The 23,490-nt window shown below is 35.4% G+C and overlaps 3 protein-coding genes across 4 annotated transcripts; all 3 read left to right on the forward strand.

Annotated features, from left to right (window-relative positions):
* Nucleotides 1-2,300: 2,300 nt before the first annotated feature.
* LOC107861716 (coatomer subunit zeta-1) lies at nucleotides 2,301-6,429 on the forward strand. Its single transcript, XM_016707051.2, has 6 exons — nucleotides 2,301-2,421; nucleotides 3,013-3,172; nucleotides 3,366-3,513; nucleotides 3,611-3,688; nucleotides 5,325-5,409; nucleotides 6,169-6,429. Exons 1-6 carry the CDS (start codon nucleotides 2,398-2,400, stop codon nucleotides 6,226-6,228), a joined length of 555 nt encoding a protein of 184 aa, XP_016562537.1. The 5' UTR covers nucleotides 2,301-2,397; the 3' UTR covers nucleotides 6,229-6,429.
* Nucleotides 6,430-7,072: 643 nt separating this feature from the next.
* On the forward strand, nucleotides 7,073-12,816 carry LOC107861714 (probable phospholipid-transporting ATPase 4). The gene is made up of 10 exons (XM_016707048.2): nucleotides 7,073-7,652; nucleotides 7,915-9,794; nucleotides 9,870-9,980; nucleotides 10,170-10,446; nucleotides 10,534-10,701; nucleotides 10,793-11,002; nucleotides 11,086-11,211; nucleotides 11,395-11,493; nucleotides 11,596-11,787; nucleotides 11,894-12,816. The coding sequence occupies exons 2-10, from the start codon at nucleotides 8,023-8,025 to the stop codon at nucleotides 12,557-12,559; spliced, it is 3,621 nt and encodes a 1,206-aa protein (XP_016562534.2). The 5' UTR covers nucleotides 7,073-7,652; nucleotides 7,915-8,022; the 3' UTR covers nucleotides 12,560-12,816.
* Nucleotides 12,817-14,003: 1,187 nt separating this feature from the next.
* On the forward strand, nucleotides 14,004-22,359 carry LOC107861715 (casein kinase 1-like protein 2). 2 transcript variants are annotated; one of them, XM_016707050.2, is made up of 15 exons: nucleotides 14,010-14,151; nucleotides 14,338-14,480; nucleotides 14,572-14,612; nucleotides 16,445-16,514; nucleotides 16,613-16,761; nucleotides 16,835-16,930; nucleotides 17,020-17,090; nucleotides 19,614-19,675; nucleotides 19,773-19,836; nucleotides 19,928-20,012; nucleotides 20,092-20,218; nucleotides 20,348-20,430; nucleotides 20,506-20,569; nucleotides 21,048-21,184; nucleotides 21,673-22,359. In XM_016707050.2, the coding sequence occupies exons 2-15, from the start codon at nucleotides 14,405-14,407 to the stop codon at nucleotides 21,961-21,963; spliced, it is 1,416 nt and encodes a 471-aa protein (XP_016562536.1). In that variant the 5' UTR covers nucleotides 14,010-14,151; nucleotides 14,338-14,404; the 3' UTR covers nucleotides 21,964-22,359. The 2 variants fall into 2 exon arrangements, with proteins under 2 accessions (XP_016562535.1, XP_016562536.1); XM_016707049.2 differs by having other exon boundaries at nucleotides 14,004-14,480.
* The last annotated feature ends 1,131 nt before the right edge of the window (nucleotides 22,360-23,490 follow it).

Below are 23,490 nucleotides of genomic sequence, written 5' to 3' on the forward strand. Positions count from 1 at the left end.
CTATAATAAAATAATATGATTAAACCTAACCTTTTCACAAAATTCCTCAAAGCCTAACCGAACATTCATCAACTATCCTGTAAACCACATTAAATCAATACGATAATTGAGATATCAAATTGTAGTTAGCCTTCACCATAGCAAGGACCGGTGTTGCTTACATCATCAAAAACCGCATGTCTACATCGTTAAAAACTGCATGTCCTACATACAAAAAACTAAGACCTGATAAAAGTGAATAAAGGAAGGAGATAAACCTTAGTGAAAATTGTGTTGCAAAGCGTAGGTATTTTTGGTTTAGAGTTGTTGCGTTGCTTTCTTTGCAAATTGTTGGTAATTTTGGTTTAGAGTTTCTGCGTTGCTTTCATTTTTGCCTAATTTATAATTTAGAAGTAGGGTAATTAGGTTTATAAATGTATTAGGACTTTCAATAGAAGTAGGGCATTAGGTTTCATAAAAGGAGAAAAGACGATTTTGTTTAAAGGGGAGACTTTTAATGAAGGGTAAAACGGGCAAACACCATTTATAAGGGCCTTCACAATTTTGGTTTAGAGTTGTTGCGTTGCTTTCATTTTTGCCTAATTTATAATTTAGAAGTAGAGTAATTAGGTTTATTAATGTATTAGGATTTTCAATAGAAGTAGGGCATTAGGTTTCATAAAAGGAAAAAAGACAATTTTGTTTAAAGGAGAGACTTTTAATGAAGGGTAAAAAGGGCAAACGTCATTTATAAGGGCATTCACACTTTTAATCTAATAGAGATAAAGTTCAGACAAACTTATCTCGCTGACTTAAAGTCATTATAAAGTGGCTAAGCTTGTAAAAAAAATTAGAAACTTTGGTTATTTGTGCTTCCACCGACTACAAGGTACTTTTTGTTTTTCAAATGGATTGGTCTTTAATTTTTTCTTTTAATAATCAAACTTACACATAATGAGGCAGAGCTTTTTAGAAACTAAAGTCATGCTCGAATATACCTTGTAAATATTATGATAAAAAAAAAATACTCTATAAATTTATCCTTCACAAAATGTTAGATAAAAAATTAAAGGCCAAAATTTCATAAACATACACCTTGACTTACTATATTTACACAAATTTCCACCTTTATAAAGTTATTACAAAAATTACAACTAATTATGTATCTTCTTTGGACGTATCAGCATAGGCTGATCCCTGATTCGGACTCTTCGGGTGCCAAGTAAAATTGTCAACTGGTACATTTACGACGCTTGTTGTCCTGTTTTAATCAACCATGCTTAAATAAAAAAATAATAAAAAACGATGTGATGCTAATCAAGATAGAACCCACAACCTTTGACCCACAAAAGTGGCACTTTACCACTTGCACTAGATAGTACTTTGGTATTGTAAGTGACAGATTTAATATTTTACTGTATCAGTTTCTATATATAGAACAATGCTTAACAAAAAAATAAAAATAAAAAGTGATATGCTGCTGACCGAGATCGAATTCACGACCTATTACCCACAAAAGTGATGTTTTACCACTTGGAATAGATAGCACTTTCGTATTGTGAGTGACATATTTAATATTTACTATATCAGTCTCGATATATATAGAACATTACTTAACAGAAAAAAAAGTTAAAAAATAATATGTTGCTGCCCGAGATCGAACCCACGACTTATTACATACAAAATGACACCTTGCCACTTGCACTAGATAGTGCTTTGATATTATGGGTGACATATTTAATATTTTAATATATCAGTCTATATATATAGCTATATATATAGAGTTTCCGTCGAAGTTTGCGGGTGGCGTGCCATCTCCACCGGCTTTAATAGATCCGCCCCTATGTATCAGGAGCAAATTATGTATCTCCACAGACCAAAAATCAGAAAAAATATTTTAGGAGCTAATTATGCGCCTTTACAAAGAAAAATTGTATCTTTATCGGATGTATTATGTATCTCGATAGACCAAAATCGAAAAAAAAGTATAAAAAGCTAATTATGTATTTTTACAAAAGAGAAAATGTATCTTCGTTGGCGTATCAGGAGTTAATTATGTATCTTGACAGAACCAAAGTTAAATTTTTAATAATTATGTAAAATATGGAGATTTTCTATAATTAAGATTCAAACTGTTGGGATTGATGTTGTTTGACCAAATTAAAGACCAAAATGCAAAAGATGCAGAAGTGCAAATGACCCACAAGGGTGGGAATCATATGGGCTGGGCTTGGCAGAATCATTCATTCAAAGGGCCCATCCTTCATTTTCGGCCCATTTTTAGCCTCAAACCGAAAATAATAGTATTTATTTCAATTTGGCCCCTCATAGTTTCCAAATCTGACGAAACAGCTACTTCTTTCACTGCAAATCAACAGCAAATTTTCGGGTAGTGAATCGTGAATCTTTCTTTCATCAATGGCCGGTTTCCTTCTTAATCATGTACGTCATCTTCCTCTTATTCTACTGTAATTTTTTATTTGGCGCAAGATTTGATTTTCCTGAAATAATAATTTTTCAAGAAAGTTTACATTTTTATTTTTTGCAAGATCTGATTTTTAATTGCTGAATTGTGTAATGATCTCGATAATCTTATGTTTTAGAGATTTGGGGTTCTAGTTTTCGTATCAGTTGTTGCGATGTAATCATTATTGGGTTTTCCTTGATGTGAAAATCATCATTTGTTGTTAGAGTTAGCTGGTATCTGTTGCTGGTGGGAGGTGGGCAGTTATCCTGTGGAATTAGTCGAGGTGTGTGAAATCTGGTGCGGACACCATGGTTATAGAAACATAAAAAAATATCATTTGTTAGTTATCACCTTTTGATTTTTACAAATTAGATCTTATGTTAGTCATCACGGTTTGATTCGTAGAAATTAGTTTATTTACCTCACATTTAAGGTTTGCGTACACTGTACCCTTACCAGAACTCACTTGTGGGACTATATTGTGTACGTTGTTGTGTTGAAGGTACTAGTTTCATTAGTGAATTTGGAAATCGACTGCTGTGAGTGAATGGTGATTGTTTGTGTAGGATTCTTGTCCTGTGGTGAAGAACATACTTCTTCTGGATTCAGAGGGAAAGCGTGTAGCGGTTAAATACTACTCTGATGACTGGCCGACAAACAGTGCTAAGCTTGCCTTTGAGAAGTCCATTTTCACCAAGACCCAAAAGACAAATGCTCGGACTGAAGGTATTGCTTGGAGGCCTGTTATGCTTGAATGATATTTGATCTTCATGTATGAATTATTCGCGGCATGTTTCTGTGGAATACCGTTGCATGTTATGTCTTATATAGTGTCTAGTGGTCTAGTGGATTCTTGTAAAGGTTTGATTTTTAATGTGCTTAATTTGTTTGGTCTTACCGTTCAAGTTTTAATCTGCAGCTGAAATAACTATGTTTGAGAACAACATTATTGTTTATAAGTTTGTGCAAGACCTCTACTTCTTTGTCACTGGAGGTGATGATGAAAATGAACTAGTTCTAGCCACTGTTCTTCAGGGTTTCTTTGATGCAGTTACCCTTCTCCTAAGGTATTTTTAGTGAAGGCTCTAAAACTTCTCCTTGATTTCGGGATTGTCTTTTGACCTGTGCATATTTGCTATCTAATCCAATGGGTAATTGTTTTAGGAATAACGTTGACCAGAGGGAGGCACTTGAGAATTTAGATCTTATTCTTCTATGCCTTGATGAGATTGTGGATGGAGGGTAAGTCAGTGGTTCTCTAGTAGTTGTATTCTAGCATGTTACTGTTTTTGGCTTTCCCAAGTATTTTACTTTCCATTTTTTCGTTCCTTCTCCTTCTTTGTTTAGTGTTCTACTGCTGCTAAAGAAACTTTCATGTTATTCTATCCAAGATTAAACCATACATACATTTTAGTAGTTGCTGGAAATTGTGGTATACTCTATGCATGTGTAGATTTTTAATTGAACTTATTTTTCAATTCAAATGTGTTCTAAATTCAAAGTGGATTTTATTATATTAATTACATGTTCAAGACAAAGGAGTATAAAAACAAGAGATAACCAGCGTAATGATTTGGGAGTGTTGTATAGTGAACAACTAAATGCAAATCGGATTTAGACTTGGGTTAATGAAATTAGAAGAGAATCCTCTGTGCAAATTTGTGCTCAGACTGTTTACAGGAGACATGATGGTAGTTACTCTTGGGTATTGGGTCTTTATTTGTTGTATAGATAGATAACAATTTCCTAGTTATGAACCGCTACTGGCAAGGGGAATTTCTCGCTATCAAAAAAAAAAAAAGCTTAACAAATTCATAGTTTAGCATTTGTCTGTCTACACTATTGTACTTTTGGCCAATGGCTTGCATTGTGGAGGCATTTTATTGACTTTCAAGGCTATTACCTGAAACAACATTGCTTCTCTTACCTACTGAGATGATTCACTGGGCAAGGAGAAAATCTTCTTGCAAAAACTAAATAATGCTTGAAGACATAAAATCACCTATATAGAAATGTTACCTTCTCAAAAAAATTAACCTATATAGGTGAACCCATGCAGTATTGCAATGTGTTGCTTTTGATTTGACCGCGATATGTTTTCCTCAATAATTTTGCATTTTCTTCCTTTCTTTTCTATCTAGAAAAAGGAGGAGTTGAAAATAAGGAGCGAACGAGAGAAGGTAGAGTATGATGCTTCTTATTAGACAGCCATGCTCATTTCATCAGCTTTTGGGTGCAGGGGTGGAGCTATAAGTCCAACTATGATTTCAGCAGAACCAGTAGCTTTGGCTGAAACCTCGTGTTTGTGTTAAAATATTCAGTTAAATATGTACAAATAATTTATCCAGTGAGCTATCGAGAAACCACACACTCAAAATTCTGGTTCCGCCTATGTTGGGCATATCTTATGGAAATCAACCATGCAGAATTTTTCATGTGAAAGTTCAATCCATGGCTGCCAGTAGGAGGGTGTAAACAATTAGTTCTGCACATTAGGATAGATTCATTTTATGCTGTTGTGACAAGGAAAATGTGTTCCATTGTGCCATAATCAAGATTTAGCTTGCTTTGTTCGATTATCTTCTTTTTTGCCAGAATGGAATAACAAGGTTTAATATCTTGGGTAAATTTTTTTCACTTCACAAGTGCACTCAAAGAATTTTTATTCCAGTGTTCATTTCTTCGGTATATTGATTGTGATCTAGCTCTCTTGTCTAGATATCTTGCTTTTACAAGTTAGATTGTTAACATCTGGTATTACTGTTACGGTTCAAGTACCATATTCATCGTATTAACCACTTTGCATTGGTGCCTTCTGTTCCGACTTTTACAGTAACATTTTTACTAAACTTTTTGGTGCTTGGAATGTATGCTGCAGGATGGTACTTGAAACCGATGGTAGTATTATTGCTGGAAAAGTTTCCAGTCATAACTTGGATGATGGAGCACCCTTGTCTGAACAGGTAAGCAACATATTCTTTCTATTGCTAAGTCATACTTTAATGGTGGTATAATTCTTAGGACTTCTACATTCTCATGCATATGCGTACTTGTGTAGAATCTCATATCTTTCCTTGACTTCATATAAAGGTCGGTCGGAATCTTATGGGTTATTGGAGAGGTAAAATAACAGGCTTGTATAAACCCTGTAGAGCAACCCATCCGTTCCTTGCAAACGTCTGAAAACCAAGCCCTTCCAGGTCTATAATGTTGCGTAGGCTGAAACTTAAAGGGGCACCGCAAATTTTCTAGTGAGGCAATGTTTTAAGGCATCTCATACTCTTAAGCTTAGCTAGAACAAGGTTTATAGTTATAACCCTTTCCTGCATTGTCCCAAAATGCTCCCGACTCCTGGTTTAGCTAGTAAGTTCATGGTAAATTCATTTCTTGTTGGGTTATAGTTAAGTTTTACATGTCAACAACTATGCCTGAGTCCCCCTTTGTTAGCTCGTTAGCGTGATTTTCTTGTGCAATGGCCTTTTGTAATAATAAGCTATTGCCTGTTAAATCAGTTAGTAAATTTTGAAGATTTCATGCAAATATGATCTAGTTTTGTTCTCAAACAACTTAATTACTTGAAATGTCGGTCATTTCTTGATTCTTTACCAGCTGGTGCTTTAAGTACCTAAAACAGGAACCACATTAGATGTTGCCAGCTTACACTTTGTTTATCTTGACTCTTGAGTATTTCTTTCATCTTAATGTGTCTTTACAATCTTCAGACAATAACTCAAGCTTTGGCAACAGCGCGCGAACATTTGACAAGATCACTTCTCAGATGAAAATTTTCTTTTAGTTTGGAGAGAGCAATTATATTTTTGACATATTCATTATGATTATATTTGTAGTTAATTTTCTTTCGGATGATGATGTTGCGTATTCGTATAGTCATTCCATTTAAGATGTTCTGTTGCCTGTACTATCTTGTAAGTGGAGGCCATCCTTTATGCATTTTGGATCAACATATGAGTGTGTTTCTTTAATGCCTTTCCTTTTACCTTTGCTCAAAGTCTATAATAAATCATGAACAAACCGTCAAGCCATGTATTTTCCAAAAAGAATAGACTATATGCACTAAGCTCTGCTATACGCAGAGTTTAGTAAAGGTCGGACCATAAGAGTCTGCTCCACCCTAGATGTCTACACTCGTCGTAAATGTTTCTTCCAAAACTACATACATGTTTTGAATCAAAGCAATGCGCCTTGCGATGCGATGGAGGAGATGCAAGCTTTGGAGATGGAAATAAACCAAGCAAGTGGAAGAAAAATATGAAATTGTAGGGCAAACTGTTATAAGAGAGATCCCTAAAAGCTTTATGTACTTCTGTTGGTGTTTGACTACTAAAAGGTTGTTATTTTTATGATTTCACCTTCATTAAAGGAGTAAATAATCATTACTGGTAAATAGCATACACCGAATTAGGCAGACAGGAGTGTGCAGTGGCTCCACATTCAAACAAATGATAACAACAAATGCATGCAATTTCGTAAGTGGAATATGGAGAGATTGTTTCCGATATCCTTTTCATATGTCTTATTCCTATCTTGCGAGGCAGAGAGATTGTTTCGCATAGATCCTCAGCTCAAAAAGAAAGATACGGGATCTGAGAAAAAGACATCTAAAAGGCTATGATTGAATGAATGTGATCCCTCTATTATTAATAAAAGATCTTAAGTTTGAATCATGAAAATGTTTCTTTTTTTTTTTTTTTAGGGTGCACACTTCCATGTTTAATAGGTCTTACTTGATGCAAATTCCTCTTAATTGTAGTTTCAAATGAGTATCGAACATTAGGTGAAAAATAAATAAAAATAATACTAACAAATAGCATCTAAGGGTGCAAACTAGTGAAGTGGAGTAAGAACCACGATGATATCTTTCCATTCAAGTCTTGATGGATCCGAGTTATTTTACACCTATGCTGGTGTAAGATAGCAAATACCTTATGAAATTAGTCATTTGCGTGCGAACTCAATTATCAGTAACGTAAACAAAAAAGGTGATGGAGAAAGGTCCCGTAAAATACTGGTATTTGTTGGGGGAGCTTAGGAGGGAGAGAGGACTTGAATTTCTTGTCATTCCTAATTCTACGTTAATAAAAAAAAAAAAATTCTCCTCCATTCTCACTTTCCAATCTCTCAACTTGTTCCCATTTCTTTTCTTCTCTCTTCCCTTTTTTTCTTTGTTGCACTTTTGCTGCTTCAGGTAACTCTTTGTTCTCTGTCTTTCCTGATTCTACGTAAAAAAAAATGCATGATGTAATTCACGCATGAGTTATTATGTATTTCCTTCTGAATGTCAATACTATCATCTGTTTGATCATGTTATAATAAATGAATAAAAATGCCTCTTCAATAGCTGCAACATAGCTTAATATTGTCATTTTCCATCTTTTCTATGTTCTCTTCGAATCTGTTGATCAGATAAATTGATGCCAAAAAAATGATGTTTTGTGGGATGTTTTCAGGTAAAATATTCTGATATTCGATGATATTCTAGTTCAGTAAGGCATGATGTTCGTGCCGTTTAATTGTGTTGTTGAAGGCAACTTATAGCTGCTCCGTGGCGATAAAGAATGGCGGGAGGGAGGATAAGGGCAAGGATCAGGAGGAGTAGTATATACACGTTTGGTTGTCGTAAACGTCCACCTACTTCTGAGGAAGAAGCTCCTCATGAGTTGGGACCTGGTTCTTCAAGAGTTGTCCATTGTAACAAGCCTCATCTACATGAAAAGAAACCTCTCAACTATTGCAAGAATTTCATATCCACCACGAAGTACAATGTCATCACGTTCCTACCCAAGGCCTTGTTCGAGCAATTCAGGCGTGTTGCTAACTTGTACTTTCTCCTATGTGCAATCCTAACACTTACTACAGATCTTTCGCCATTTGATCCGTTTAGTACGGTGGCTCCTTTGGTATTTGTTGTTGGTTTGAGTATGGCAAAGGAAGGATTGGAAGATTCAAAGAGATTCCTACAAGATATGAACGTAAATCGTAGGAAAGCTAGTGTCCACTCTATAGATGGCGTGTTTGAAGATAAGCCATGGATGAAAATCCGGGTTGGAGATGTCTTGAAAGTGAATAAGGATCAATTTTTTCCATGTGATTTACTTCTTTTATCATCTAGTTATGAAGATGGAATTTGTTACGTGGAAACTATGAACTTGGACGGGGAGACCAACTTGAAGGTAAGAAGAGCTTTGGAGATTACCTTACCGCTGGATGAAGATGAGGCTTTCAAGGAATTCACCGCGACCATAAAATGTGAAGATCCCAATCCTAGCCTCTACACTTTTGTTGGCAACCTTGAATATGATCGTCAGGTTTATCCTCTTGATCCTAGTCAGATTCTCCTCCGGGATTCAAAGCTTAGGAATACTGGTTTTGTCTATGGAGTTGTAATATTCACTGGTCATGATAGCAAAGTTATGCAGAATTCTACAGAGTCTCCTTCAAAGAGGAGCAGGGTTGAATTACAGATGGACAAGATCATTTACCTCCTTTTCGGCATCCTTCTCTTGATATCGGTTGTTAGTTCCATTGGCTTCGCCTTAAATGTAAAATTCGACATGCCAAAATGGTGGTATTTACGACCTTATGACGATAAGAGTAAGACAACTGATCTAGACGAGCCTGAGCTGTCTGGCCTTCTGCATTTGCTCACTGCACTTATTTTGTATGGTTATTTAATTCCCATATCCCTCTATGTCTCCATTGAAGTCGTGAAGGTCCTACAGGCATCATTCATAAACCAGGATATCAGTATGTATGATGATGAGACAGGAACTCCTGCTCAAGCTCGTACGTCAAACTTAAATGAGGAGCTGGGGCAGGTTGATACAATCCTCTCGGACAAAACTGGCACTTTGACGTGCAACCAAATGGACTTCCTGAAATGCTCTATTGCCGGTGTTCAGTATGGAACACGTGCTAGTGATGTAGAACTTGCAGCTGCAAAGCAGTTGGCAGAGGACATGGGTGGGCAAGATCTTGAATCTTCAAATACAACAGAATTAGAGACAGTCGTCACCTCTAAAGATGAAAGAAACCTTAAACCTGCAATAAAGGGGTTCAGCTTTGAGGATACTCGCCTTATGAAGGGATGTTGGATGAAAGAGCCAAATGCAGATGTCCTGTTGCTGTTCTTTAGGATACTTGCAATTTGTCATGCTGCTATTCCCGAGCAAAATGAGGAGACTGGAGGCCTTAATTATGAATCAGAGTCTCCAGATGAAGTATCATTTCTTGTTGCAGCCAGAGAATTCGGTTTTGAGTTTTTCAAAAGAACCCAAGCAAGTGTTTTTGTAAAAGAAAGATGCCCTTCTTTTCAAGATCCAATTGACAAGTAAGGTCAAGTTTCAAACCTCCCAAGAATTGCATTACGCTTGTCGTACACTTACATTTTGTTCCTTCACTCCAGGGAATACAAAATTCTTAATCTTTTGGACTTCACCAGCAAGAGGAAGAGAATGTCTGTTATTATTCGGGATGACAGCGGCCAGATTCTTCTCTTGTGTAAAGGAGCGGACAGGTCTTTCTTTCATTACCATTTTTTAGTCTTTCTTTCATTACCATTTTTTATTCTCAATTTTAGCTCCTGCATCTCTCAGGGTTGGTGATTCAAGAGTCATTCTGCTATTTATTAAGTTTATCAATGTAGCCTATGGCTACATGTCTTGTTTAACTTCTAAATTAAATGTTGTCTGTTTGGATTATGCAGCATCATCTATGATAGATTAGCAAAGAATGGAAGGAGGTTTGAGGAAGCTATGACCAAGCATTTGAACGAATATGGGGAAGCAGGGTTGCGTACTCTTGTGCTCGCCTACAAGAAACTGGATGAAGCCGAGTACTCGGCTTGGAATGAAGAGTTTACTAAAGCTAAAACTTCAATTGGCGGGGATAGAGATGTTGTCCTTGAACGTGTATCTGATATGATGGAAAAAGATTTGATCCTTGTTGGTGCTACGGCTGTGGAGGACAAACTACAGAAGGGAGTATGTTCCTTTTATTACTAGAATACAAAAGTATATATATTTCCATTCACTGTCCTATTAACATATCATTCTATATGTTTTCACCAGGTTCCTCAGTGCATAGATAAACTGGCACAAGCCGGTCTCAAGATTTGGGTTCTGACAGGTGATAAGATGGAAACAGCCATAAACATAGGGTACGCGTGTAGTTTGCTTCGACAAGGGATGAAACAGATATGCATAACATCAGTGGATGCAGCCCAAGATTCCCAACAGGTAGGTTTGCTGGAATTAGAATAGTTTTCATTCTTATGGAAATTTATTAGTATCATTCATGGCAGCTTTCCATTTATTTGTCACTGATCAGGCTACAAAGGAGAACATTTTAAAGCAAATCACAAATGCTTCCCAGATGGTCAAACTTGAAAAGGATCCTCATGCCGCATTTGCTTTGATAATTGATGGGAAAACGTTATCTTATGCATTGGAGGATGATACAAAGCATCAATTTTTGAACTTAGCTGTTGATTGTGCCTCAGTCATTTGCTGTCGTGTCTCTCCTAAGCAGAAGGCTTTGGTAAGATATATCTCAAATTTGATTTGGTTTTTCAAATCTATCCCGTCTTTTCTTCCATAATTGTACCTATTCATACTCCTCAGGTAACGAGGTTAGTGAAGGAGGGAACTGGAAAAATCACCCTAGGAATTGGTGATGGTGCAAACGATGTTGGGATGATTCAAGAAGCAGACATTGGTGTTGGCATTAGCGGTGCAGAAGGAATGCAGGTAGGTAGTGTGTATAACGGTTTTTTGCCTTACTAATCTATTAAAAGCAAGTTTACATTCTTCTTGGGACTATTATATGTGTATACGAGGGATTCATGCATGAGTCTTGAGGGCCATATCTTTCCCCATGGCGAGTATATCCTCTTGCTGTAACTGTGCTAAATGGTTATCAGCTTCTTGCAGGCAGTGATGGCTAGTGACTTTGCTGTGGCGCAGTTTCGGTTCTTGGAGAGACTTCTCGTTGTACACGGGCATTGGTGCTACAAACGAATTGCTCAGATGGTAATTTTTGTGTATCTGTTTCATTTTATGCAATTAAGCACTACATTGCTTGGGTCCTTTACATGTTTCATCTAATCCGCAACCATAATCTTCTGTATGCAGATATGCTACTTCTTCTATAAAAATATAGCTTTTGGCCTCACACTCTTTTACTTTGAGGTTTACGCTGGCTTTTCCGGACAGTCAGTCTATAATGATATGTACATGATTCTATTCAACGTGCTTCTTACTTCATTGCCTGTAATTGGACTCGGTGTATTCGAGCAGGATGTGCCTTCTGATGTTTGCTTACAGGTGAGTCCTTTGGCAATAACATCTTCTCGGAGTTGCTATAAAGTTAAAAGAAAAGACTTGCGTTGTCACAGTGTTTAATCTATTAAAACTTTAACGCTCTCTGCAGTTTCCTGCACTGTACCAGCAAGGACCCCGAAACTTGTTCTTTGACTGGTATAGAATACTTGGGTGGATTAGCAATGGTATCTACACCTCGCTCTTGATTTTCTTCCTGAACGTTTTGTTCTTCTACGACCAAGCGCTCAACTCTGAAGGCAAGACGGCTGACTTGGCTATGCTTGGTACTTCAATGTTCACGTGTGTGATCTGGGCTGTCAACTTCCAGATCGCGCTGACAATAAGTCATTTCACATGGATACAGCATGTTTTTATATGGGGGAGCATTGCTGTTTGGTACCTATCAGTCACTCTGTATGGTGAGCTATTCCCAGATTATGCTAGATATGCCTTCCGAATCATGCAGGAACACTTAGGTCCTGCTCCACTGTTTTGGTGTAGCACCCTCCTAGTAACATCCGCGTGCATTTTGCCTTACCTTGCCCACGTAGCTTTCCAAAGAGCGTTCAAGCCGAGGGATCATCACATCATACAAGAAATCAAGTACTACAAGAAGGACCAAATAGATGAACGTATGTGGAAGCGACAGCAAACGAAAGCAAGACAGAAGACAAAGATCGGTTTCACAGCCAGAGTAGATGCCAAGATTAGGAATTTGAAAGGAAGACTGCAGAAAAAGCAGTCACAAATGGAGTTCACAAACACACAACCATAACTTTGCAATGTGCATTTGCTTCCTTTCTCCCCATTTCTATAAATAGAGGTTGCCCATTTCCAATATTTACTTATCTTCTTTTTTCTCTCAAGTATACTCATCAACAAATGAGAGATCATTCATTCATTCATTCATTAGTTAGTTAGGAAGGTACCTACCATGAACATTGCAGTGTACAATACTTTGTATAGTTTTGAGAAATAGCTCACACACATATCTCTTGCTTTCAAACTCAAACAACTTTACATAATGACTAATTGAGCACTCCAAACGTTTGTTGAACTCAATTCAATTGAGTTTTCTTATATATATATTTTTCTTTTTGGCAAGTGGGATACTTATATTAACTTCGTAACAAAAACTACAGAGAGGAGTTTGGTAGCACAACCATCATAATATCTATCTGCACTTTGTGCAATATTTACGGATCATCCATTAAAGTCTAAAATAGTACTAGTAGGAATATTTACATATGCACTAGGTGGTAAAACTCCCACAATTTTGCTATCTTGTCTTTACCTAAAAAAAAATCTTAACAAGGCAAATACTATAATTTAAGACCAAACTACATACCTAATCCATTTATTTTGGTTTGGTTGGCTACTGCCAAATTCATTTTATATTTCCATATTTTTTGTTCTATTTTGAAGATGTTGCTGGGGAATACACCAGAGTTTCAAATAGGCAAAATAAGGAAAAAAATTAAATTCACTACTAAAATTACGGATAACCAATTTATTATTATTACTTTAAAAAAAAAACATAAGATATTGTAGAGTTGACGACGTTGACTTAATAACATTGAATGTCTTTTGAGTATTATATACAAAGTATAATTATACATACACACTATACAAACCTATATTGTTATATTGTACCTACATTATACATATTTCAATTATACTATTTAGTAAATTAGTTGGCTATAAATTCATAACATTCTCGAGATAATAATAGAATTAATCAAATCAAATGATTCATGATAATAATTAGTCGAAATTAAAACTTAGTTGTTACATTGTTAAATATTCTCATTCATCGTAACTCATCACAATAAAAGAACTTGTATTAAAACGATAACTTATTTATCAAAACTAAAATTAAAAAAAAAAAATTAAAATATAGCTAAATGTAAAGAATTTATATGATCAATTTGACTAACTTTTAACTAAGATAATTTATTTATACTAAAAATAGAAGAAATAAGACACTCTGGGTTTTAATTTATTTATCTTATTATAGTCATTTCAAAATAGGAAATGTTTATTTTTTTTCCAACAATTATTTAATTTCAACTTTCCACCTTAAAAGTTGAAATTCAAGTTCTTATATTTTTTTCTTAAAAGTCATTTTTTTTTTTTTTGATAATTATTTAATTTTAATTATTCATATTAAGACATTGACATTAAAGTTCATATATTTTCATTAAATTTTAAGTTAAATTAAAATCAGACAAAAGGATTAAAACGGAAACATATTCATTATTGTTAATGACCAAACAAATATATGACAAAAGTCATCACCATAGTAAGTGTTGAGAGGGAGAGAGAGAAATGGTGGATTGAATTGGAGCAGCAAAGTTGAAGGAAGCAGTAATATAATCAACATTCATCATGCTTCTTCACCATCACAACAACACAATTACCTAAAATCTCCATATATTATTATTATTATTATTATTAAATGTTTTTCTTATTTTATCTGGTTTCATACACCCTTAATTAATGAATTAATTAATTAAAAAATTAATTAATTAATCTCCTTTTTTGTCTTCTTAGATCCCTTTTGTTGATTGAAGAACTGGGTATCTTTTAATATTTTTGATAATTTTTGAGCCTCCAAATAATGGAGCCTCGTGTCGGTAATAAGTTTCGTCTTGGCCGGAAAATTGGTAGCGGTTCGTTTGGTGAGATCTATCTCGGTATATTATGCAACCCCAAATTCTTCAATTTTGCTTTTTGTGAATTTTTTTTTCTTAAAAAGGATTAATTTTGGTTTTGTTATATGTTAAGGGACTAATGTTCAGACCAATGAAGAGGTTGCAATTAAGCTGGTAAGTATTGATTTTTTTTATTTTTATTTTGATTTTCCCAATTTTGAACTTTTAGGGTGTGTTTGTTGGTATAATTCTGTATTTTGTTGCTTCTTGATTGTCTAAGTGAGGAATTTGAGTTGCTGTTAGTTGAAAGTTGGACTCTTTCTCATTTTTTCAAATATGAATTAGTTAAAGTTTTTCTTTACTTGCATTTAAATCAAGCATGTTTTTACTTGAGCCGAGGGTATATCGGAAATAGCCTCTCTACCTTGTAGAGGTAAGGTCTGCATACACACTACCCTCCCCAGACTGCACTTGTGGGATTGGATTACATTGGGTGTGTTGTTGTTGTTTTTTGCATTTAGATGAAGAATCTGCAGAATCTTGAATGTAGGTTTCTACACCATAGCAGCTTTTTTGGTCCCCCTGTGTTTTAGTAGCTGATCAGAGGATCATTGTTGTGTGGAGCCGAGTGTTGGTTAGTCAAGAACGGTTACGTTCAGAAGATGAAGGTAGTGGAGATGAGGGTGCTCAAATGGATGTGTGGACATATTAGGAGAGATATGATAAGGTGGGAGTGACCTCCGTGGCAAAAAAGATGAGGGAAGCAAGACTGGGATGGCTTGGATACGTGAAGAGGAGGTGCGCGGATGCGCCACTATGGAGGTGTGAGAGGTTGGCTGTAGTAGGAGTTAGGACTGGTAGAGGTAGGCTAAAAAATAACTGTTGGAAGGTGATTAGACAGGATAGAACACAACGTCAGCTTACCGAGGACATAATACTAGACAGGAAGTTTTGGAGGTCATTGATTAGGATAGAGTGTTAGTAAGTAGTCGAGTGATGTCACACTTTATGTGGGACCTCTTCTCCTTATTAGTAGTATTTTTTAGTAGACTCTTAATTCTTCATATGTGTATTACTATTTGTTGCTGCATTGGCTTTGATATCGCTGTTTTGGTGTCATATTTTTCTTGCAACCCTGCTTTGGAAACTTTTGTTTTGAGCCGAAGGCCTATTAGAAACAACCACTCTACGCCACAAAGAAGGGGTAAGGTATGCATATATTCTACCCTTCCTAGACCCCACTTGTGGGGCTATACTGAATATGTGTTGTTGTTGATAGAGGATGTTTGGCAACAAATGAAAAGGATCTAATTAACCTAAGGCTTGTAGAACAGGAAGAGTGCTATATATCACAATGATTTTAGACAAGATTTGGCACTAATTTCTAGTTACAAAATAAGTATAAATTCCAGAAACTAAAACATAACATTTTTGCAAAAATAGTATCAAGTTCTTGAAATCTGCTCCTCTGCTTATCAGAAATATCACCAAGATAAGCAAATGTAGTTGGGCAAGAGATAGAAATTTTAGGGTTGTAACTTGAGGTGACATCTGATCTTACCACTACAATCTGGCTAATGTGCTGAATTTAAAGATGCTTTACATGGAAACAGTTAGGGGTACCAACTAATAACAAAACCGCTAATACATGAACGTGTATAAATTTGTAAAGAGTTTACTATACATATTCCTCATGACAGCCTTTTGGTGTCTAATATGTTTATTTTAGTTTTTTCCTGCTATCTTCTTAGTGTCGTGAATTTGCCTGTTGATTTTGGAGATATTAGAACAGATTCACTGCTTTTATTTTGTGGAGATTTAGTAAGTGAAGTTCTGTTTTAATTTGCTGATACTCATGGAATTGATTTCTCTTTTTCCATTTTGCCGCTTATGCTGACGCATGGTCTATGACTTATGATTTATTTAGAGATTAAGTTATTCATCTTTCAACTCTGACCGAATTCTTTTAGTTTGTGATAAATACTTCTGCTGTTTCTGTTATTCAGGAAAATGTGAAGACAAAGCTTCCTCAACTACTATATGAATCGAAGCTGTATAAATTACTACAAGGAGGAAGTAATTTCTCATTCTTTCTGTTGGCTAGTATTGCTTCTTTGGTACACAATATTTATATCCTGTTCTCATCAGTTGTAATTCTTTGTTGACATTGATAGCTGGAATCCCCAATTTAAAATGGTTTGGAGTTGAAGGAGATTATAATGTCCTTGTGATGGATTTACTGGGACCTAGTCTTGAAGATCTCTTCAATTTCTGCAGTAGAAAGCTGTCCTTAAAGACTGTTCTTATGCTTGCAGACCAGATGGTAGGTGTGAAGTCTTGCACTTGTTTATTTCGTTAACCATTTAAAACATGTTTTCATTGTATTCAATTTGTAGATAAATCGGGTCGAATTTGTTCATGCCAAATCTTTTCTTCATCGAGACATAAAACCAGACAACTTTTTGATGGGATTAGGAAGACGTGCAAATCAGGTATTGGGATCAAAACTATCAATTGCTATTTCATTCACCCGTTGCTAGTAGGGAAATTACTGATTCATACTACCATTGCTTACATATAGGTCTATATCATTGATTTTGGACTGGCTAAGAAGTTTAGGGACTCCAACACTCATCAGCATATTCCTTATAGGTAAGATCCCCACCCAAAAAAAGTGTCTTTCTTTGATTAATCTATAGTAAGCGTCTTTAAACTTTTTAAAGAGAGGATAAGATAACGCTTATATTCTATGGATTGATTTAGTTAGTCTAAGAAGGATGGTTCATAAGAAGTATAAGCGCTATATGGTCTTCTTCTGCATTTTGTGTATAGGGACAAAAGGATTATTCCTTTTGGTTTTCCTCAAAAAGAATTAATTTTCCTCAAAAAATTATTTCCTTTAGTTTGCGTCAACTGTAAACACTATGAGCCTACTCCCTGGTCCAATTGGTTTGTCCCTTTTGACTTGGACACTTATTATGAGAAGAGTTCAGGATATGAGTAGTCTAATATCTGTAAAGAGTTATTGGGACCATATATCTTGTCTAATATATGTAAAGAGTTATTGGGACCATATATTAGACAACTCATATCTTGTCTATTATCTGTAAAGAGTTATTGGCAACTAACCATAAGGATTAGTTATCACACAAGATCTTTATCGAAAAAAGAGTTATTGCCTATTGGGACTCAAGTTTTACTTTTGTGCTGTAGTAGAACAAAATAGATGATAAAGGTGTACTTAGAAGGGTGAAATATTTGTTCGCTAAAACTTCTTTTGGCATGTAAAATGAATTAACAATTTACAGTTAAGAAAATGGACGAGAGACATCCCAAAAAGAAAGTAAAACAAGTATTTTTTTAGTTTAAGGGAATTGTCAAAAGACAGAATTTCAGTGTCAGTTTTTATCTTTTTCTAAATCATAAGATATTATCCTAGTCAATCACCAACAGAATCCATAATTACCAGCTGGATATGCATCTCATAGAGTTCTTTGTCTTGACACAATTGATGTGGATTACCAGGATCATTTATATGTATTGGTATCACTAGCATATCACAATTTGGTATCAGAATTTAAGTAGAAAAAATTAGTCATTAAAACTTTAAAAAGCATCAGAAATTTAAAATGGTATTTATATCTTGACCGATATGATTTTAACATCATTTATTTTGCCAGATATTAAATTTCATATCTTTTATCCAAATAATTATTATTTGTATTTATATCTTTTTTCCTTAGACTACACATATTTTTTCCCTTCGTTAGCACCTTTATTAGATAAACTCCATGCTTTAATTGCTCTTTGCACTTAAAACCCTTGAAGACCTTGACACTTTTCTAGGCTTTTCACCTTTTGATGGCACTGAGTCACCAACTCTCACTTAAGAGGCAAGAAGCAACAGATGAAATGGCGTGTGGGGTTTTGAATATGAAATTTACATTAGTAACTATAAGAATACAGAAGTATAGATTCTTTATAGCTTCTGTGGTGGATCTTTCTCCTGTTTTTCCCTCCGTCACTTGCCTACATTCATTTTCTAAATTTCAAGAGGTGACCATGCCCCATTGACCGTGTCACATGATAAGAAAGTGGGCCTTGGGTCTAATTTAACCCAAAAGCTAGCTCAAGAGGTGAGCATTGTGCATGACCATGTAAGGAGACAAGTTTGCCTCCGATCTACTGATGTGAGTCATTATAATACCTTTGTACGCCCAGACATGCCAACTAGAGTGTGAATAAGATAACATGGGGGTCCAACATCAGGCGAAACAAGAATTGGGTGGATCTTGCTCTCATACCATGTATATTTTGAGAAGGAGAAAAGTCTTCTTGTATTTCAATTGTTTTTACATCAAATGGCAATGGTACAATAAAGCCTGTGGCTAATCTATGGGAGGAAATAATCAATTAATGCTACAATCAAGCTAGTGACAAAATCTTTCTATAATTAAGCTAGGATATAAAATCAAATATTCCTACTAATTACACCAGTCAACTTATTTAAACAAGAATAACTTCTTAAAAATTATTACGACAGGATACCTCTATAGTTTATTCTAGATTACTTGTTTTGATGCCAAATACGGTTAGGAAGTGAAGTAAACCAAAAAAAGATGATAGCATTGTTCCCATTTCCAGATAAAGGCAGATAAAGGAGGAGAGCTGTGGTAAATTGATTGATAGCATAAAGATAGTGAAATCATTATATTGTCAACCCCATGTCCCAGCTAGTTTGGAATAGTGGCTAGTTGGTTATAGCTCATTTTCCTAAGTTTCCCTCGTTGATTCTCTGTCTCCCATTAAGTTACTGGTGGAAGATGAAGGCACCATCAATCTAGCGCCACCATTTCTAATTGCTGTGGAGTTGTTTTCATTATTTATTCAAAATACGCACTATTTACTGAAATTTAATTAGTGAGAGGAGAGTTTTGCTGTTGGTTTGTATTGAGGTGGGCCATTTGCATTTTGAGCTTGTCAAAGTCATAGTTTTTAGTTTTTGTGTTGAGTTCCATTACAATAAATGCTTTTGGGATTCTTTTCTCATTTGATCTATCAGCTTAAGGAAATGATGTATCTCGAGATAACGAATGGATAATTTTATTTTATTCTTTTAATTTCAAATACAGAGAAAACAAAAATTTTATTTTATTCTTTTAATTTCAAATACAGAGAAAACAAAAATTTGACAGGAACTGCCAGATATGCAAGCATGAATACTCACCTTGGCATCGGTAAGATTTTGTTTTAAAACTTTTTTACACTTTCTTGTGTGTGGGTCATGTTTATTCTTGAAAACATCCTTGATTCTTGTTGCTTTCAAACTTACAGAACAAAGCCGGAGGGATGATTTGGAGTCACTGGGTTATGTTCTAATGTACTTCTTAAGAGGAAGGTAGAATCTATTTTTGTAAATCTCCTTTTCGCTTTGTTCATCTTTTTCTCTTTTTCATGGTACTTCTACTTACTGATTTCAAAATGTGTAGTCTTCCTTGGCAGGGGCTGAAAGCAGGCACAAAGAAACAGAAGTATGAGAGGATCAGTGAGAAGAAAGTTTCAACATCAATAGAGGCACTTTATGTTCTAACATTTTTCTTATGCTAGTGATATGAATTTTAAAACTGGTACTGACACAATTTTCCTTTCCTAGACATTGTGCCGTGGCTATCCTACAGAATGTGCATCATATTTTCACTACTGTCGATCACTGCGGTTCGAGGACAAACCCGATTATGCTTATCTCAAGAGAATTTTTCGTGACCTTTTCATTCGTGAAGGTTCGCTATTTTCTTGCTTTTCATGCTATGATACTTGCTGTATAGACAATTTAAGGTTTTCAGTGAATGCGTTTGCTAAAGAGTCTATTCTTTTTTGCTTTCTCCTCCTGTCTTTTTTTGTCCTTTCAGGTTTTCAGTTTGATTACGTATTTGACTGGACCATTTTGAAATATCAGCAGTCACAGCTTGCTAATCCTCCATCTCGTGCTCTTGTGAGTGACTTAGGTAGATCAGATTGTGTGTTAAATGGCCTCAGGATGTTAAATGAAATGATAATTTTGGTGCAGGGTGGTACTGCTGGACCAAGTTCCGGGATGCCTCATGCTCTTGCTAATGCTGAGAGGCAATCAGGTGTGCCTCTTATGTGTTCTTTACTTCAAGCATAAAGGAAATTATGCGCAATCAGTACACTTTAGAACTTTTATGCTATGTTGCTCAGACTATCCAAAAATGCAGTCTCTCTGGTGTCAGATCCTCCAAAAATCCGCTACTTTTGGAGTATCTGACACGCACCCAGGAGCATTTTTAAAGAGTCTAAGTGACATAATTTTTATGTGCAAAAATGCGTAGATTTACAATAAAACTGGACATTACTTGCAACATAGAGCTTGTATAAGTTTCTTTTTTGTTTACTACTTACCGTGCAAAGCATTTCACTCCTCGTATCTTTCCTAATAAATTTTATCTTTAGGCTTCAATGAAAAAGATAAAATTAATATGTAATTTTCACTACTTCATCATGTATGTTATTTTGAGTGTCCCGGATTTGTTAAGGAAAGTAACTACATTCCAATCTGCTAGTTTGCTATTTATTGTGCATATTATTCAGGTGGTGAAGAAGGTCGGCCCACTGGTTGGTCTTCAGGAAATCTTGCTCGTAATAGGAACTCGGGGCCGCAATTGAACTCTGGAAGCTTGGCTAAGCAAAAAGGGACAGTTGCCAATGATTTATCCATGGGTAAAGAGGTGACTCCTCTTGCTCTCTCACTCTTATTGTTTTCCAAGTATTTCCCTGTTTATGTTGATTTGTTTGAAGTGGAGGTCCCATATGAAACACATTGTGCTTTAGTAAAACACGAGTTGGCACAAGATTATGAGTGCATTTGATCTTATTAGACTATAGATGGCATCACTTTGAATTTACCAAGTAGGGGATATCGTGAATTTTCTCCCTCTTTTTTTCTTCTTTTGTTGCTTTTTGTATGTATATATTTCTGATCAATGTATTGCACTTTCTCCTAGTCGAACATCACTAAAGTTTCCATCCTTTGACATTTCTTTCTTCAATATAAATGCTAAGCTGAGAACAAATTCACTCTGCATGATAGAAACAGGATTTAGCACGAGGTTAAAAATCGTACAGTTTGCAGAATGCAAGCAAAAATATACTCAGGTTTTGTGATTCTATTGGCAATCAATGAAATAAAGGAATTTTGACTGAACTCTTGTTGCAGTTATCTAGTTCTAATTTTTTCCGGACAAGTGGATCAACAAGGCGCCCAGCTGTCTCTAGCAGTCGTGATCCAGTGATTACCGGTGTTGAACCTGATCCTTCTCACATCCGGAAAACAGATGCTAGTCCAGGAGATCTCCGTAAAACTACCAGTGGTGCCCAGAGAAGTTCACCAATTGTGTCATCAGATCAGAAGCGTAGCTCCTCCACTAGAATGGACAAGAACTTCGAGGCCGCCCTTAAAGGAATAGAGGGCCTAAGTGTCAAAAATGATGAGAGGCTGCATTACTAGCTTTGCTGCTTTATCTCACTTCTCTGGTTACTGTAAATCGTGGCAAAAGAATTGCACCAACGTTGGGGATTACACAACTTCGCTACGAGTTGCCATCAGGACAGGCTGAAAATAGAAACTAATGAGACCCCCAATAACATGATAAGGAGATTAATGTGTCACAAAACCAGATTTGAGAGATCTCTGGTAATCCGGTCTTTGTTTCTTCTGTATATTTGGAAATTTCTTTGTTTTTTGTCAGCTCCTTCTCTCTATCCCCTTTATAAGAGTTCTTAGTATTTGTAATGGTGTTATGTGTGAATTATGAATGTATTTTTTGTTAAGGTTGGAGACCAAATATTCACTTGAGACTACTTTTGTTGAAATTAAACCCATCTTTTTGCTGTTGTGCATGAATCTGAATAGCAAGTTGTTCAACTTTTTAGTAGATAATACTTTGTTTCGGGAAGGGGAGCCGGTAAAGTTATTGACATGTGATCAGGAGGTCACGACTTGGGTTCAACCCATGAAAACAGCCTCTTGCAGAAGGTGAGGCTGCGTATAATAGACGGTTGTGCTTCGGCCCTTCTTCGGACCTGCACATGAGTTTTATAAAGAAATATGAAGGATGGGTGAAAGGAATCATCCAATAGATAGATAAAGTGAACTATAAAGTAAAAGGAAGCAAAAAAGAAAAACCGTCCTTTTCTATCAGAATATAGAAAAAGCAAAATACTACAATTAAACAAAAGGAAGCAAACAAGAAAAGTTATGATCAGTTCATTGTGATAAAAAGGATGGTCTGAAATATGAATAATTGATAACATTCCTTTTTTATACATAATGGAGGATTTGCCCAGTAGATGAAAAGATATAATGTAATGTGTTAAAGTCTTTGTTAGAATTTGAACTGATTTTCAGAGTTTACATTTACTTCATTAACTACTAAATCACACTCTTAAATACCACCAATATCAACCAAAAAGAAAAAGCAAAAGACAATTTGATGCATTAAGTTCTCGCTGTGCATGAGACTCAAAAATAAAATTGTAAAAATCTATTTTATGCAGTACTTCGGTTCCACAGCTGAGAACCAATTATGCAAAGAGGGCAAAAAAAACACAAACAGATGTAGAAATTGTGGAATTGAGTGAAACTTCCTAATACCAAATGCACAATCTGTAAAGATTTTTTTGCCCTCTCTCTTTCAATATTCTATTTGAGCTAAAGACAAAAAATCCAACCCACCCTACATTTTTCATAACTACATTTTTTTTTTATCAATTCAGAAGGTTAAAAAAATTCCATCTTTCCTTTTTGACAATTGCACCTTCAAGCTTCAAAGTGTATTAACATATAGTAACTCATAAACCAAAATGACAATTCTCAATAAAAGAACAACTCTCTATATATAATAATAACATTAATAATTTTTGCAAGATTACAAGCAGAAAAAAGAAAAAAGGAGGGAAAGAATCCCCCAATTTATCACTTCAATGATAATTTATAAAAGACCAAATGCTTTTTCAAGAAAAGTAAAGACAATAT

This window comes from Capsicum annuum, chromosome 3 (assembly GCF_002878395.1).
Source record: "Capsicum annuum cultivar UCD-10X-F1 chromosome 3, UCD10Xv1.1, whole genome shotgun sequence".
NCBI classification, from domain to species: Eukaryota; Viridiplantae; Streptophyta; class Magnoliopsida; order Solanales; family Solanaceae; genus Capsicum; species Capsicum annuum.